At 38.7% G+C, this 15,137-nt stretch overlaps 1 protein-coding gene across 2 annotated transcripts in view; it reads right to left on the reverse strand.

Annotated features, from left to right (window-relative positions):
- Dnajc13 (DnaJ heat shock protein family (Hsp40) member C13) overlaps nt 1-15,137 on the reverse strand; it is a 116,810-nt gene that overhangs the window by 21,421 nt on the left and 80,252 nt on the right. For both annotated transcript variants that reach the window (XR_007591197.1, XM_050139238.1), the window contains exons 35-45: nt 13,441-13,519; nt 11,684-11,819; nt 9,603-9,787; nt 9,156-9,230; nt 7,732-7,851; nt 6,814-6,993; nt 5,886-6,053; nt 4,673-4,786; nt 3,751-3,867; nt 2,481-2,658; nt 385-476 (exon numbers count right to left, since the gene is read on the reverse strand). Coding sequence is in view for 1 of the 2 variants with exons in the window: in XM_050139238.1 (XP_049995195.1) it covers nt 385-476; nt 2,481-2,658; nt 3,751-3,867; nt 4,673-4,786; nt 5,886-6,053; nt 6,814-6,993; nt 7,732-7,851; nt 9,156-9,230; nt 9,603-9,787; nt 11,684-11,819; nt 13,441-13,519 (1,444 nt within the window). In the remaining variant the exon portion in view is untranslated. The remainder of the gene's footprint in view (nt 1-384; nt 477-2,480; nt 2,659-3,750; nt 3,868-4,672; nt 4,787-5,885; nt 6,054-6,813; nt 6,994-7,731; nt 7,852-9,155; nt 9,231-9,602; nt 9,788-11,683; nt 11,820-13,440; nt 13,520-15,137) is intronic.

Consider the following 15,137-nt stretch of genomic DNA (forward strand, 5'->3'; position numbering starts at 1 on the left):
GTGTCCCGGTCATAACACATCTTTCTGTGGGCACCAAGACAGGGAACTGCCTGCTCCTCTTGCTGATCTGTGGTTACGAAACTTTCCAGTAAAGCCTAGTCTCTAACACACTCCACGTGGCACTCACTCTACAATATACCCAGGCCCTGATGCATGCCAACAACCACAGATAGAACCACCTTGAACAACAGTGTCCAGCATTTGCTCTTTAAGGTTATATTAATAATTACATCAATTCAACTTGAAAAATACACAAATTTGAGGCAATAGACAAAATGAATATAGCACACAGATTTTCATCAATTTTCGACAGTGCTGATCAAGTCTCAAAGCACTGACAGTAAGTGATAGGCGGTGTGGCCCCCTAGTATAAAACAGCTTTACCTCCAAAGCCAGCTGCTGCACTTGACCAGCTCCATGGACTCGGAGCAGAGAAAATATTAACTTAAAGTGCCCAATGCATTCACTTTCAGAACCTAGGGAATGAGAACAAGAAGTTATATTATTTACAAGAGATACACTTGTAGGCCTTTGGAAAACACAACTGTTATTTGCTGTGAATCTTATCTCTGAAACTCTGAGGAGTATCTGGAAGGTGCACATGGTGTTAAGCAGCAAAGAACAGAATATTAGAGATTTTTTAGTTTGCTTACATGCCTACCTCTAGTCCCAGGCTAAAAACAAGAAAAATTTCAAATAATCAGTCCAAACACAACTCAAAAATCCTAAATAGAAGGTAATTTTACTCATTATCCCTACCAATATTCTCCAGCCTATAGCCCAAAAGTGGCACGAGCCTCAGGACACATATGATCGCAGCCCAACACAATGTAAACTGACTCCAAGCACTGTGGGGCGTGGTTGGTTTGAGGGGGTAACAATTACTCATTAGATGATGATGCTGTGCAATGTTGAAAGATTGGACAGCTGTGTCTGGATTTTAGGATTACCCCCTCAACACAATTGTACTTTGGGAGAATCTGACATCATTTAGTCTTTAATTAAGACTGGGACAGAACTCTGCAGCTTAAAGACAACATCAGAAACAATTTGATATGCACACATCAGCGATTCTTAGAAGAGAAGAATGTTTTCACTCCTACCCACTTCAGTCCTAATTCGATATATCTGCTAGCACTCTTGTTAATCAAGCAAAACACAGAACAGAGGGTTTCGCTCAGCACACCCTTCCTTCTGCTACAAACACGTAAAAGAGTATGTGTCATCTTTTGAGGTCCTTGATGCCTTTGTCCCCTCTAAGTCTGAAAACATTCAATAAGCTACTTTTAAATTCAGCTGTAAACCACTTATTAATAGGTAAGAACTGTGCCAACTAATCAATGGAATGCAGGAAAGCAAGGAGCGTGCACAGTCCTAACATGAGAACTGCAGGGGCGGACTCAAAGCCGAGTTCCCACGCAGCCTCCTCAGGTCTTTAACAGCTGCAACCCACAGATGTCCTGTGTTGAAGCTTCACTGTGCCTCAAAACACCAGTAGCATTTTATGACGACCTCAAACAATACAGAATGATGTATTCTCTGGGTTTTAAAAGTCAATGTACCCTGTGACTAAATAATTTTCCTAATACTGCTACTGGTTATTTGAATAAAATTTTGGCAAATACCAAAAAGTTAAAAATTTTAATAGCATTTCAATAGTCACTGAACAGGGTAAATAAATACTTTAAAGAAATTTAAACTGGGGGGGGGGGGTAGCTCAGTGGTTAAGAACACTGTCTGCTCTTCCAGAGGACCCAGGTTTAATTCCCAGCACCCACATGGAAGCTCAGAACTGTTTTTAACTCCAGTTTCAGAAGATCCAAAATTCTCACAAGGGCATACATGCAGGCAAAACATCAATATATATAAAATAAAAATAAATAATTTAAAAAAGAAGAAAGAAATTCAATGTTTAAAATCTGTGCTGTTTCAGGGTCTCCCTCTGCTGGCAGAGGTTAGAAATGAAGGCTGTGCTAGGTTAACATCATTTTACCTGCACTGTTATAGCCTAGATCCAAGCAGCTAGGATGGTCATCTGGACATTTTTTAATGTCCTTTGAAAGACATTTAAGAGAAGAAATCTCACCCTTTTTAAAACTTCAGACAATTTTCAGAAAAGGAGTGTCCATATGCAAATAATACTGCATTGAGGACAAAAGAGGCAACACTTAGATCATCTAATAAATATTCAAGTACGTATACATGGCATGCCAATTTGTAACAGTAATATGAAAATTCTCAGTAACAAATGGTGCTATTTCAATTTATTTTTTCTTAATCATGAATTCTTCTAAACACAGTACCTTGAACTCTCTTCTAGCCTTCGGAGACAGTATGGTGTCACCTCTATTTATTATTATGTCACATGGAGCAAAGAGCCAAGTGTTTTCCCTGAGTCCCCACAATAAAATTCAGAGTGTTTTGGAACTCTCTGGTTGTTCTAATGGTGCTATGTATGAATCAATGGTGCAATCACATACCTGGGTTGTATTTGATGACATTTCTCAGAGCCTCCAGAGCCATTTCCACTCTTGGTAAGCGGTCCCCATGCTGCTCTGACTCCACTTTTGCAGTATGAGTGATGGCCATGAACGTGTGGAGGTACTGGGCCTGAGAGCCTATGTAATCCAAGAGACTCGCAGCAAACTCTTTTGGAACCTAAGCCAAGCACACAAATATATAAATGTGCGAGCCATCATAATAACTTATCCTGAAAATTTTAAGAGCAAAAGAAAAAAGCCTCAAGAAACTGAATGAATGTGATTGAACTGTGAATACAAATGCATATAGCTATGCATAAAGGAATAGGAAAACCAAAACCAATTAAAATTTACCTAACTTTCTGAGATCTTACACACTTTCACCAGTATCTTGGTACAATGTTAATATTAGGATATCTGATCCCTTTACTAATCTAAGTAAGAACATCTGTGACTTTTTACAATTAAATTGTATTTTTAGAATACAAAAATTACTTACAGTTGCAACAGAAATTCAGAGGCCAGCTTTCCAAGGATCTGTTCTAATCATTTAACTCATTTTGCTGATTAACTAGTTAAATATATTATTCTGTAAATAATAATACACACTAATTTGGTAAATTCCAATTTCAGGAGCAAATTCTAAAACAAAGCATTATTTCGAATGTCTGTAATCATAGCTACTTGGGAGGCTAAGTCAAGAGAAGTTTGAATTTAAGGCCAGCCTGGGCCACAAAGAAAGACCCTATTTCACATATGTCTGCACACATCCATATACACACACGGTATGATGCACTTCTCTTTACAAGTCACTCAACTATAAAATTTTGCCTTTCCCCTAAAGCAGCAAATACAAGGGACAGATAAGAAACAAGTGGTTGTTTTATGAGCTTCATGAAACTCAATTCTTCAATAATCTAGAGCAGTACTTCTCAACCTTTCCAATGTTGTGACCCTTTATTCCTCATGTTGTGGTGACCCCAACCATAAACTTATTTTAATGCTACTTCATAACTGTAATCTTGTTACTACTTAAGTTGTATCTAATATGCAACCCCCATGAAAGAGTTGTTTGACCACTGCAAAAGGGTCATGACCCACAGGTTGAGAACCACTGATCTAGATGAAGATGCTCGTACCAGGACAACATATAATGGTCTCAGCAAATAAAGAGGTATTAATTCCAAATTGTACAACTTGAATAAGTCAGTAGTAGTTCTCAGTAAATATTATCACAGGCATCAGATAAAATTAAAAGCCAAGTACTTACCTCTAGCTGAAAAGTTGGGACTTCATTATATACTCTAACAAAAATCTCGCCCACAATCAGTTCTTTGGCATGGTCACTGTAGACAAATTCTGCCCCATAAGTTTTGTCACAATCACCCTTTAAAAAGAGAAAAAAGATTGTTAGATGTAATGTCATTTGTAAATCTACCCTGTTTTCCTTAATAATGCACAGAATAGAATACTTCAGGAAATCCACTCACACCCAAGAGAGGGCAAATGCACTGTGATGTATGTGGGTAGTACATTGCCGGATTGGCTCAGTGACAGCAGGGTGTTTTACTTCTACTAAGACTATTTAGGACTCATTTTGAAGTCTCAGAAGGTCACTAGGGTGAGTCAAGAATTAAGAATTGGCAATAGAAAGCAGGCTATGACACACGTGGACTAGGAGTGACAAGTAATAAATATATTGATTAAAGCACCCGATTCTCCTAGTGCATACGAGCTTCTCCATTAGAAGGTGGGAATGAGAGGAAATGTCAAGTTTTGATAATGGAAGCATGGACTGACAGGAAAATCAGTTCATCATGAGCAACACTTTGCTAGCTGTACGAAAGTAATAACAACAAGAAAATCCCAATGTAGTATTTTAAAGATTTGTTTTTATTATTTTTAATTATGTTTGTGTGTCTGCATGTGTGGGACTGCACAGGTGAGTCCAGGTATCTTTGGTGCTGGAGTTACAGGAATTAGGAGCAGGCTTATAGGGGTTGCAAATAAAACTCAGATCCTCTGGAAGAGCGGTGTGTACTCCCAACTGCTGAACCATCTCTCTAACACCCTAAAGTACTATCTTGTACACCAGGCTATCCTTAAAATGGGCCAACTGAGAGGTAAATAGCACATTTTGTTTCAAGACAGATTCCATCTGTCACCTAAGAGCATATAAAACACTAACATACCTTTTTAATCATATTTTCTTGTTGTGACTCAAGAAATTCAAGCAGTTCCGCTCTTGTAGAATTGTTCCACATCAGGTAAGGGTTCTCTGTGTTGCTGTTAAGCATCTTCAGAATCTAGGAAGACAGTATTCCTGTTAAGTCACACTCATTGAGCCTTGAGTATCAGATTGCAGTGGGTACCTCTGTAAGTCTGACAAGCTTGTTGATGCCCTCCGTCTTGCAGTAAGGAAAACCAAGGCTACAAAAGCTGACGTTATTTGTCACAGGTCTTATACCAGTAAATGTGAGACTGGGGGTGAAATCCGAGCCTGATTTCAATCAACTCCTCAGTCTTCTGTTTGGTGGAAACCCCAGTACCCTAAGTATCTAGTTAGCAGTAAGTATTTCTAAATACACACCATACTTTCTGCACATACATATGCTCGAAACAAAATCTACATCTTTATGAAGCATACCCCTAAGGAAAATGGGGGATGGGCACCTGTGCACCAGGTGGATTTCCTGTGCACACCCTGACTCAGGCTGCAGCTGAGGAGCTCTGCAGGCTGATGATGTTTCCAGTAGGCTCTCTTCAACTGTAAACACATATTCCACACCTCAAGTGTTTGAATGAAAATGTTTCCATTCCTCATTTCCAGAGCTCTAGGCCAGAAAGGAAGTCGACCATGTGTGGTGTCTAAGTGAGAATGGTCCCATATCATTTCAATGCTGTTTTCCTAGCTTGGTTCTCAGTGACCCTCACCAAAGAGGGCACACATGGAAGTGGGAGCCGAGTAGTACTTATTCACCGTTAACTGATGAAAATGCATGTATGTGGAGGGTGTGGGTTGCATGGATGTATTTTCAGCATTCCAACCTTGACCAAGAATAGCTCTAACTTACAACAAACATCTAAACAAACTTAGTTCCTGACTGGAAACATCACTGCAAATTCGTTCTCTTATCCTAGCCCTTTGTGATTCAAGGTTGGTTAAGAATAATGGTAGGCTCTGTAGTTGAGAAACATGAAGCTAATTCTCTGTCCCAGAAGTTAGACTCCAAGGTCTGTTGTCATTGCCATAAACCCACAATACACTCAGTTTCTTGGCTAAGAGAACAAGCAAGTGAATATTCAATTTTCAGGTTTCCCAGAGCAATTGGGATTATCCTGTTCCTTTAGAACTTAAAGGATTTTGCATTATTCACAAACCCAGCTTACTGCTGTAGTCCTTACCTCAGTAGCACTAGCCACAGCTAGCTTTCTAGCAATGTAGGGTGTCAGCATGCCAGCCAAACTCTTCCTTACAGTTGGATTTTCTGGGGTTGATTGGTCATCAAGTAAATATCCACCAAGTCGACTCAGAGCATGGACACTGAGTTTGGCAAGACTGTTGGCCACTTCCTGTTTTATATATATATATATATATTAANNNNTATATTAAAAAAATAAGACATTAAAGTAGGTATGTTCCCTTACATAAGTGACATAAATAGCTTTATGGTGTCAATACTATATAGAAATATTTTAATGATCAGCAAAGAAACAGTTGGCACAGGTGTACCAACATCAGCACCATAGAACTTATACATTCCAGATTTATTTTGTTTTTAAATAGGGAAACCCCTTAGCACTGACATACTTATCTGTCCTATAGAATCACCTGGAAGTGGGGTGAGAGGAAGAGACAGGGAGACCTAACTGCTAGATGCACATGCTGGGAATATGAGCAATAAATGACAACAAATATGAACCAAGAAATAGAAGAAAAAAACTTTAAAAAATCAGAAAAATACAAAGGTGCTGGGAAAATCTAATTCCAAGAGCCTGATAGGTTTTTATACTTCCCTATTATATAATTCTGAAATCATAAAGTTGACTGAGTAACTAAGAAAATATTATATGATTTCCATTCCTTCAATTCCCTTGCCTTAAGTCCCTCACACATAAGTAAAACCCATCCCTGCACTGGAAAGCGGGAAGATGGAAGATAGTCTAGGTGACAGGACGGTCTGGGCTATGGAGTGATTTGAAGTCACTTCACTCTGGGTTGCAATTAAAGAACGTGTGCCAGCGTACGGAGCAGTCAACAGCCATCTTGAAACAGCATCTCTCAATGGCTCAAGCTTTGTTTCCCGATGGTTTGGGATTGGGGTAAAGTTACCTGCTGGTTGGTTTCTTCGTTTTTCTGAATGCCACTCTCTTCCAATGTGTAGTCATAGTTAAACAGATAACCAAGTAGATACCATAAAATTCCAGCCTGAAATAGATGTGTCTGTAACCAGAAGTCTACCGCAAAAGAACTGACACATTCCACTGCGAGGGCGGCCACCCGTGGGATACTCTGCAAGGAAACAACAACACTGACTTGCAGGGTGGAAAGCACTGCCAAGAGAAACCAGATAGTAACACGTGCCCAGTTAGCTGTCTTTTCTTACAAGATATCTTACCAAGTGCAAAGACTCAGAGATCAGCTCTCTCATCTGTCATGTAAATGCAATAAAGGAACAACAGCAAAACTGCTAGTACAGAGATCTGAGCTTCACACCAACAGCCTTGTTCCTCCTAAGCCTTCAGAAGGCACCAAGCAGAAGAAGCTGAGGAATCTTATCAGGTCCCCAGTCCCAGCTGCCTCAACCAAGATCAGCACCTCCATCCTTTCTGTTCAGCATAACTCAAGTCCCTTCCCTATCAGGCACAGCATCTTCAGAGCCGGATTCTCTTGGCGGTTCCAGGTTGGGAGGGAGTCAGCATGTTCTTACTTCTCGGAAGCCCTCGCAGTAAGCAGTGACCACATCACAGGTTCTACAATGTCCTGCCCTAGAAGATTTTAGTCTCATCTTCTCTCTTTCCTTCCTTAGAAACTGAGACTCACTTCTAGCTATGTCACTACATTCTTACTTTTTGTGGGCCAGAATAAGATGAAACCCATTGTTTATAGCAATGTTTCTAGAAGAATACTTAAAAGATACGAGCAATTTACTTAGAAATAGTTTTGGGTAAACACGTGGCTATAAATCAAGCACTCATTGTTTGAAAAGAAAACCTACAGTGATTATACCCTGTAAGGTGTGAGCCATACCTTGCCAAAATACAGCACCCGGCAGAGGTCCTTGATGATGCCGGGCATTTCTGTGATCTTCTCCCGGCACTCTTCAAACTGTGCAGCCACACTATAGCATCTGCTTATGTGTCCGCACACCTACAGACAGCACAGAGACAGAAGCAATCACACATGTACTCATTATGAAAGACACGACAGAAGACAAATCTGCACAGATGTGAGCAATACTTAACGTTGTACACAATGCTCCAAAATTAAAAACAGGACTTTTCAATTAAATTAGGGGAAATCTTAAGATTTCTTATAGATGAAGAGGTCAGCATAACTATGAACAAACACACCACGGCTTGTTTTTGTGCTACCACTGAGCTATAAGAATAGGTGCTTTTTTTTTGTTTGTTTGTTTATTTGTTTTTTGAGACAGGGTTTCTCTGTAGCTTTGGAGCCTGTCCTGGAACTAGCTCTTGTAGACCAGGCTGGCCTTGAACTCAGAGATCTGCCTGACTCTGCTTCCAAGTGCTGGGATTAAAGGCATGTGCCACCACTGCCTGGCAAAAATAGTTTTATTTTTTAAAAAACGTTAAAAGTGTTATGAAAAATAAACAATAAATTTAAAAAATATTAAATAACAGAGAATGTAAACTTAATGACTTAAATACCCATTTAACTTTTATTTTAAAAAAGCTCATGGGACTCTTAGTTAAGGTATTTTTGTGCTTAATATGGCAGGATGTCAAAAACTCTTTTCATACAAGCCACTTCAACACAGCAGCTTCAACTCAAAGCCAGTACTCAACTTATTTAGTCTATGCCTAAGGAAAGAAAGGGTCACATAAAAAGCTATGCTCTATAATTTAGTGAATTCATGATGGGTTTCTGTTAAAGAATCAAGTTATTTCAACCTTGACAAACAACAGTCTGTGAATATAGTGTGAGGAGGACAGAGGAGGAAACTAGAGAGGTAACTGAAACAAGAATGACAGAAATGACGAGAGAGTGTGTGAAGCTGGTGATGGAAACCTAAAGGGCCAGCATGCGGCTTTCCACCTTTTTTAAAAAGAGAAAGGTGAGAGCACACACCTTCAATTTTAGCACTTACAGGTGTAGGTGAAGGCAGAGGCAGGCAGATCTCTGTGAGTTCAAGGCCAGCCTGGTCTACAGAGCAAGTTCCAGAGCAACCAGAGCTGTTACACAGACCGCATCTCAAAAAAACGAGAGAGAGAGAGAGAGAGAGAGAGAGAGAGAGAATATCTTACTGCAGTGAGGACTTTTAGTGGTGTTCTTACAGTATGACCAGCTGCACCAGCCTTGCCTGCAAACCTGCTTGAGAATCACATCATCTACCCTATCCTACACTGAGAAACTCAGTAAGGCGGAAGGCAGTTTTAAGAAGCACCCCAGTCGATGTCTGAACCACCATCTAACATACCATTTAGCCTCACCTGCACTGACATGTCCCTTGGTTTACTGGAGCGATTCAGGACAGCCACGCAGCGACTAAATGCCTCCTGTAACACCTATCAAGGAAGAAGTATGCCATTAGGTCTCCACTTGGACTTGAATGTAAAAACCCTCTTCCAGCATGGATAAGATCACACAACCTTTTAACGTTACAGATTAACACTTACTCAATTGACATTTGTTACATAAACAAGTAAACAAAGGGTTGCATGGTGTACTGATATTTTTAAAGCATTCCCAGGAACTACTTTATAAGTAACATTACCTACCACCTCTGAACTCAGTACTCTGACTCCTGCTAGAAAATGTGCTATCTGGTGAAATAAAGGAAAAGAAAAAGCTGTACCCAATGCGTCTGTGCGGAGATTCTGAACTGTCAAGAACCACTTAATGTGCCTTAAGATAAGCCTGAGGCTTGTGCCTATTACCTCTAACCCGTTCTCTCTTCTGAGCTCTTCAGCATTGAGGGCTGAGCAGTTGACTGTGTGGAAAGCCAGCTCTGCAGCAGCAGGCAACAGTGGTGACTCTTTTGAGAAAAGGAGGTCATCTGAAGTCTCCATTGTTATGGTCCTAATTAGCATGGGGTATCCTGCATATTTATAAGGCTGTAACTCTGAAATAACAGAAGGACAGTGTTAAAGTCGCATCATGATTCAGTTATGGTACCTCAAAAATAAAACACTCTGTATGCTAAGTGTGTCCTAATTTACCTTTCCTTTTCAGTGAGATCTTGTGGTGAACTATAATATTTCTTGGTAAATTAACTGCACTCGGCATGGAGACAACTGATTTATCAGAGTGTCTGCTGTCACCCATGTGACCTTTGTAATTTTTCATCTGATTACATTCAGCAAGACACAGCAAGTGCTCCTGTAATCACAGTGGCACTCAGAACACATTTCTCTTAAGGAGTATAAATGAGAACTGTGTGATCAGTTTCTAAGAATAGGCTCCTTGCTCTATTTTACTATTTGTTTTAAACATTTACAAATCCTGAAATATAAATTGCTAGCAGAAATATAAAAAAAAATGTATTAGCTATTTACCTGGTTCTGTTTTAATAATTACACTCAGAGGTAAAAGCTGTCATCTATAGGTACACAGTAAGAATTTTAAAATCCAGTTTGTTTTTAAAAAAACAAAATATGCAAATAATCAGTTATGATATATATATTTAATTTTTTATGTTTATGAGGTTTTTGTCTGTATTTATATATCACTTGTACATCACTTGGAGGCCAGAAGAGGGCACTGGATCCCCTGGAGCTGGAGTTATGGATAGCTGTGAGCTGCCACGTGGGTGGTGGCAATTGAACCTAGGTCTTGCGGGTGGAAGTGTAGTCAGTGCTCTTAGCCTCTGAGCCACTTCCCTGCCCCCTTGGCCATGATATCTTAAGTACTCTGTAATTTCACTTGAAATAAGAATAAAGTGTTTTTGTATTTTGAAGCTAATCAAAATCTATCTGCTCTAAATTATACTGTTTTAAGATGGCTTAAGAAGAAAAAAGCAAACATGTATATACGCATGTATGTATGTATGTGGGGGGTGTTGAGATACACTTGTACCCTCATTCTTAGTTCTAGAAGCCATTTAACTGTTTATGTGCATGTTCTCTTCAAGTCACATACAAGTATGCTGATCACAGCTCTCTTCAATGATTCACTTGCTAATTTCTCAGCTGTCCCCTTCAAAATCCAACTGCAACCCCCCTCTCTTCTTAAGTTCCCCAGACAATCAATGCTGTTCTTGAATCCTTACTTCTTACACTTTTCCTTCTCTCTCCACACCACCACCTTACATTGCTCCTACATCAATACAATTATCACATACATACCTCATATCATATCAACGAAGAATGAAACATGTTCAACATAGCCTTAGACATTCTGGGTTGTTAACTGCTAGGACTACTTACTACAATGGCCCTGAAAACATTTGGACAACCCTGAACCCTGAAATGGCATTTATTTCACAGAATCCAATGTTTTTCTAACTATCCCAAAGGGCAGAGGGTCTTGAGAGAGACAGTATGAAATAGATGTGAGAGGGACAATCTTTTCAAGTTTCTTCTTCATTTTAAACCCATACATACTTGGTGTGCTCTGCTTTCTGGGGCTGCTGGAGCCAAGTCAGGTAGTTTTTTACATGTATGTCACTGAAGATAATTAAATAATCTTTAAATTCCTGATTCCATTTACTAGCTTAAAGATCATTTAATGAGTCTGCTATTATATGGCTAAACATAGAACTAATCAAACAGCACCACAGAACAGTAACACCATTTCGGAAGGAATAATAACCTTATTAGCAATGCAAAATTCTGAAAACCACAGGCAGAAGAGAGGGCGCACAGCAAGCAACTGCTTGAGGCCTTCCTTTGGAAGACAGCTGCTTTCCAGAAGTCCTTTTCAATACCAATTCCAAATCCTTTAGAATATGCTACCAAACAAGTAACTCAGTGAGATTAGCTGTAAAATAATCCACGATCTGTTACAACAGAGGATTTACCTTCTTTATGTCGGTTGAAAAGGATGCTCTGTGTTTTCAGAATTAAAATTATATTCTCTGGATCTGGCCCATCCACTATTTTTGTTGACTTGGTACATAAAAATTCATACGCTTTATTTACTTTTTCAAACATGTCCTGTATGTAACCACAAACAATTAGGATTTAATTGGAAATTTTCTAATTAAACTTAAAACAAGACATAACTGGTATTTCATTATTATAATTTACCAATTCCTTTAAATTTTACCTTCACATTAAGGAATTCATTCCAACTGCCATCTAGTTGTAATACTAAGAGGGAACTACATCTGTTTTTCTTGACTAAGCATCCAAGGATTTCTATTTTGTGCAAGGAAAATATTTGCATAAAAATTTAAATATGCCATAAGTGTATGTTAACACACATAAATATTAAAGAGCCTGGGAGTCTAGTTCAGTTGGCAAGGTGTTTGTCTCGCATACATGAAGTCCTGGGTTTGAAGCTCAGCACCAAAGAAACTGGGCATAGTAGTATGTTTTTGTGATCCCAGAAGACAGGAGTAACAGCTTAACGTCATCCTTGGCCATATGACAGTTAAGAGATCAGCCTGGGATACATGAGATCCTGTCTCAAAACAAAACAAACAAAAAACCCCCAAACAAAAATCCCTAAATTTCTCATCTATACCGAAGACTGACTCAGTGTAGGAAGACTACTGATAAGAACTACTGTATATTTTATTCTTTAAAAATTTTGTTTAATTACATTTTCATCTATGTGGGAGAAGACAGGGGTGCACACCCGCCACCTCACATGTGGAAATGAGAGGACAACTTGCGGAAGTTAGCTCTCCCTTTTATTCATTCTGAGGTCTGGCTTTGATGACAAGCAGTTTCACTTGCTGATTCATCTGAATGAGTTCAAGTGCTACTGCTTACTGAGCACTACACCAATTTCTGTGTTAAATTCTATTATTTAACCTGCAGAATAGTTATTTCGGTATGTACCACTATTGTCTTCATGAGGAGCCTGCAACTCGGAGACAGAAAATGACTTACTAAAAACGAAACGTCGGTCAGCAGCAGCATAAAGCCTTATGTAAGGGCCAGACTCCCGCAAGTTTCACTACGATAGTTTTATACAGTATTTTAATAATCTAAAACGTTAAACCTAGCAATTTGACAAGTAATATCAAACTTGCTATTTTATAAGATTTTACTTATGAGTATGAATTGAATTTGAATTGCTAAATCAAACAAAGCAACAACAAAAACTCATTAAACATCTCCCTTTAAATTAAAAATGAATCAAAATGAAACAAAAACAAAAAGCCAACCAGGCCTTTAACTTTAAAAGCGTTTACATTCACATAAGTGGCATCTTTTCACCACCAAGTCTTCCTTGTCAGAAATACTTATGTTTCCCATCTCCTACTTCTTTGCTTAGGATAATAAGAATTTTGGGAGCCATTTGAAAAAAAAAATACAAACATTACTTAATCTGAATGATGATGACATACCTTAATTACAATTTATCTATTATTCTTATGACTGACAATGAGAGTTATTTCTCAAACAGAAATGGGTAAGGCTAGAGGATAAATTTGTCCTCAACATACTCGTCACAGGAGCAGCCCCTTCCAGCTGACTGTGAGAAGACTACCCACAGAGAAAGCACAGGCTGTGGTGTGGCTAGAAGCCTGTTCATACATTAGGTACACAGGATGAGGCAACCAGAGCAAAATCAAGTGAAGCCCATTCCAAAGGTGGCACATACCCTTCCTTCTGGATTCTTATCGGGATGGTACTTCTGTGCGAGTCTGAAGTAAGCTTTTCTAATCTTGCTTTCATCATGCCTGGAAGGAGGAAAATTGTTTGTGAATACAGTAAGGTACATAAAAAAACACAATCATCGAATCATGATGCTGTAGTATGCGACATCTATATGGCAGAATTGCAGTACTGATCCCATATTTGGACTCGATCATTTATTAGGTATCCAATTAAATCCAATAAGATTTAAGTAAGATTGTTTTATGTTATCTTTATAGGTGAAGTAAAAGCTAAAAGTTCCCTAAGCAAGGTTAAACTTATATTATAAAATTTAGTTGCTTATAATACAGTTTTAGTATTATCTATTTTAAAAAATTACAAAATTGTATTTAGGATTTGATAAAATAAAAAGTATGTTTTAAAATCCAAAAATTAGTCATAAAGTCTAAAATGCCACTGCAAACTGTGTATTTTAAGTTACTCTATCAGTATTAAGAAAACTTAGCAAACATTCTGTACTCTAAAAGAATGCCTTTGAAGGCATTTTCCTCTGCCATCATGTGTAGTCACTACAGACTCCTCAGGGATGCCGCTAATCCACATGCAGTGCCCTGGGCACACATGTCCACAGACCTTCCCCAAGCACAGCATGCACTGGAGGAGGAAGCGGGAATCAAGAATGTGCAGGAGCACCATGTGCTAGACAATGGCTAGGCATACTGCACACAAGAGGTCAACTGATAAAATGCAATGGCTACCAACAAGATCAGAAGAATGTATTTGGTTAGTAAATCAGAAATAGGTCAGAGTCAGTGACTAGAGTTCCAGATTATTCTCATGGGTCTTGTGTATATCAATAAATAGGCAACCTAAATGAATGAATAAGTAAGTAACTATAATAAAATAAACCCTTTAAGATGGCTGGTTTAAGCAAGTCAATAGCCAACATTAGACTAAATGGAGAGAAACTCACAGCGATCCCACTGAAATCAGGAAAAAGACAAGGTTGCTCATTCTCTCCATATCTATTCAATATAGTTCTTGAGGTCCTAGCTAGAGCAATAAGACACCAAAAGGAGATCAAGGGGATACAAAGTCAAACTCTCACTGTTCGCTGATGATATGATAGTTTACATAAGCGACCCCAAAATTCTACCAAGGAACTTCTACAACTCATAAAGACTTTCAGTAATGTAGCAGGATACAAGATTAACTAAAAAAAAATCAGTAGCTCTCATGTACACAGAAAATAAATGGGCTGAGAAAGAAATCAGAAAAACATCACCCTTCACAATAGTCACAGAAAGCATAAAATATCTCAGAGTAACTCCAACCAAACAAGTGGAAGACTTGTATGACAAGAACTTTAAATATTTGAAAAAAGAAATTGAAGAACACACCAGAAAGTGGAAAGATCTCCCATGCTCTTGGGTAGGCAGAATTAACATAGTAAAAATGGCAATCTTACCAAAAGCAATCTACAGATTCAGTGCAATGCCCATCAAAATCCTAGCAAAAATTCTTCACAGACCTTGCAAGAACAGTACTCAACATCATATGGAAAAGCAAAAAACCCAGGATAGCCAAAATAATCCTGTACAAAACTTCTGGAGGCATCACAATTCCTGACTTGAAACTCTACTACAGAGCTACAGTACTGAAAACAGCCTGGTATTGGCATAAGAACAGACAGGAGGACCA

The sequence above is a fragment of the Alexandromys fortis genome, unplaced genomic scaffold, assembly GCF_014885135.2.
Source record: "Alexandromys fortis isolate MF-2015 unplaced genomic scaffold, M_Fortis_MF-2015_v1.1 scaffold_36, whole genome shotgun sequence".
In the NCBI taxonomy this organism is placed as follows: Eukaryota; Metazoa; Chordata; class Mammalia; order Rodentia; family Cricetidae; genus Alexandromys; species Alexandromys fortis.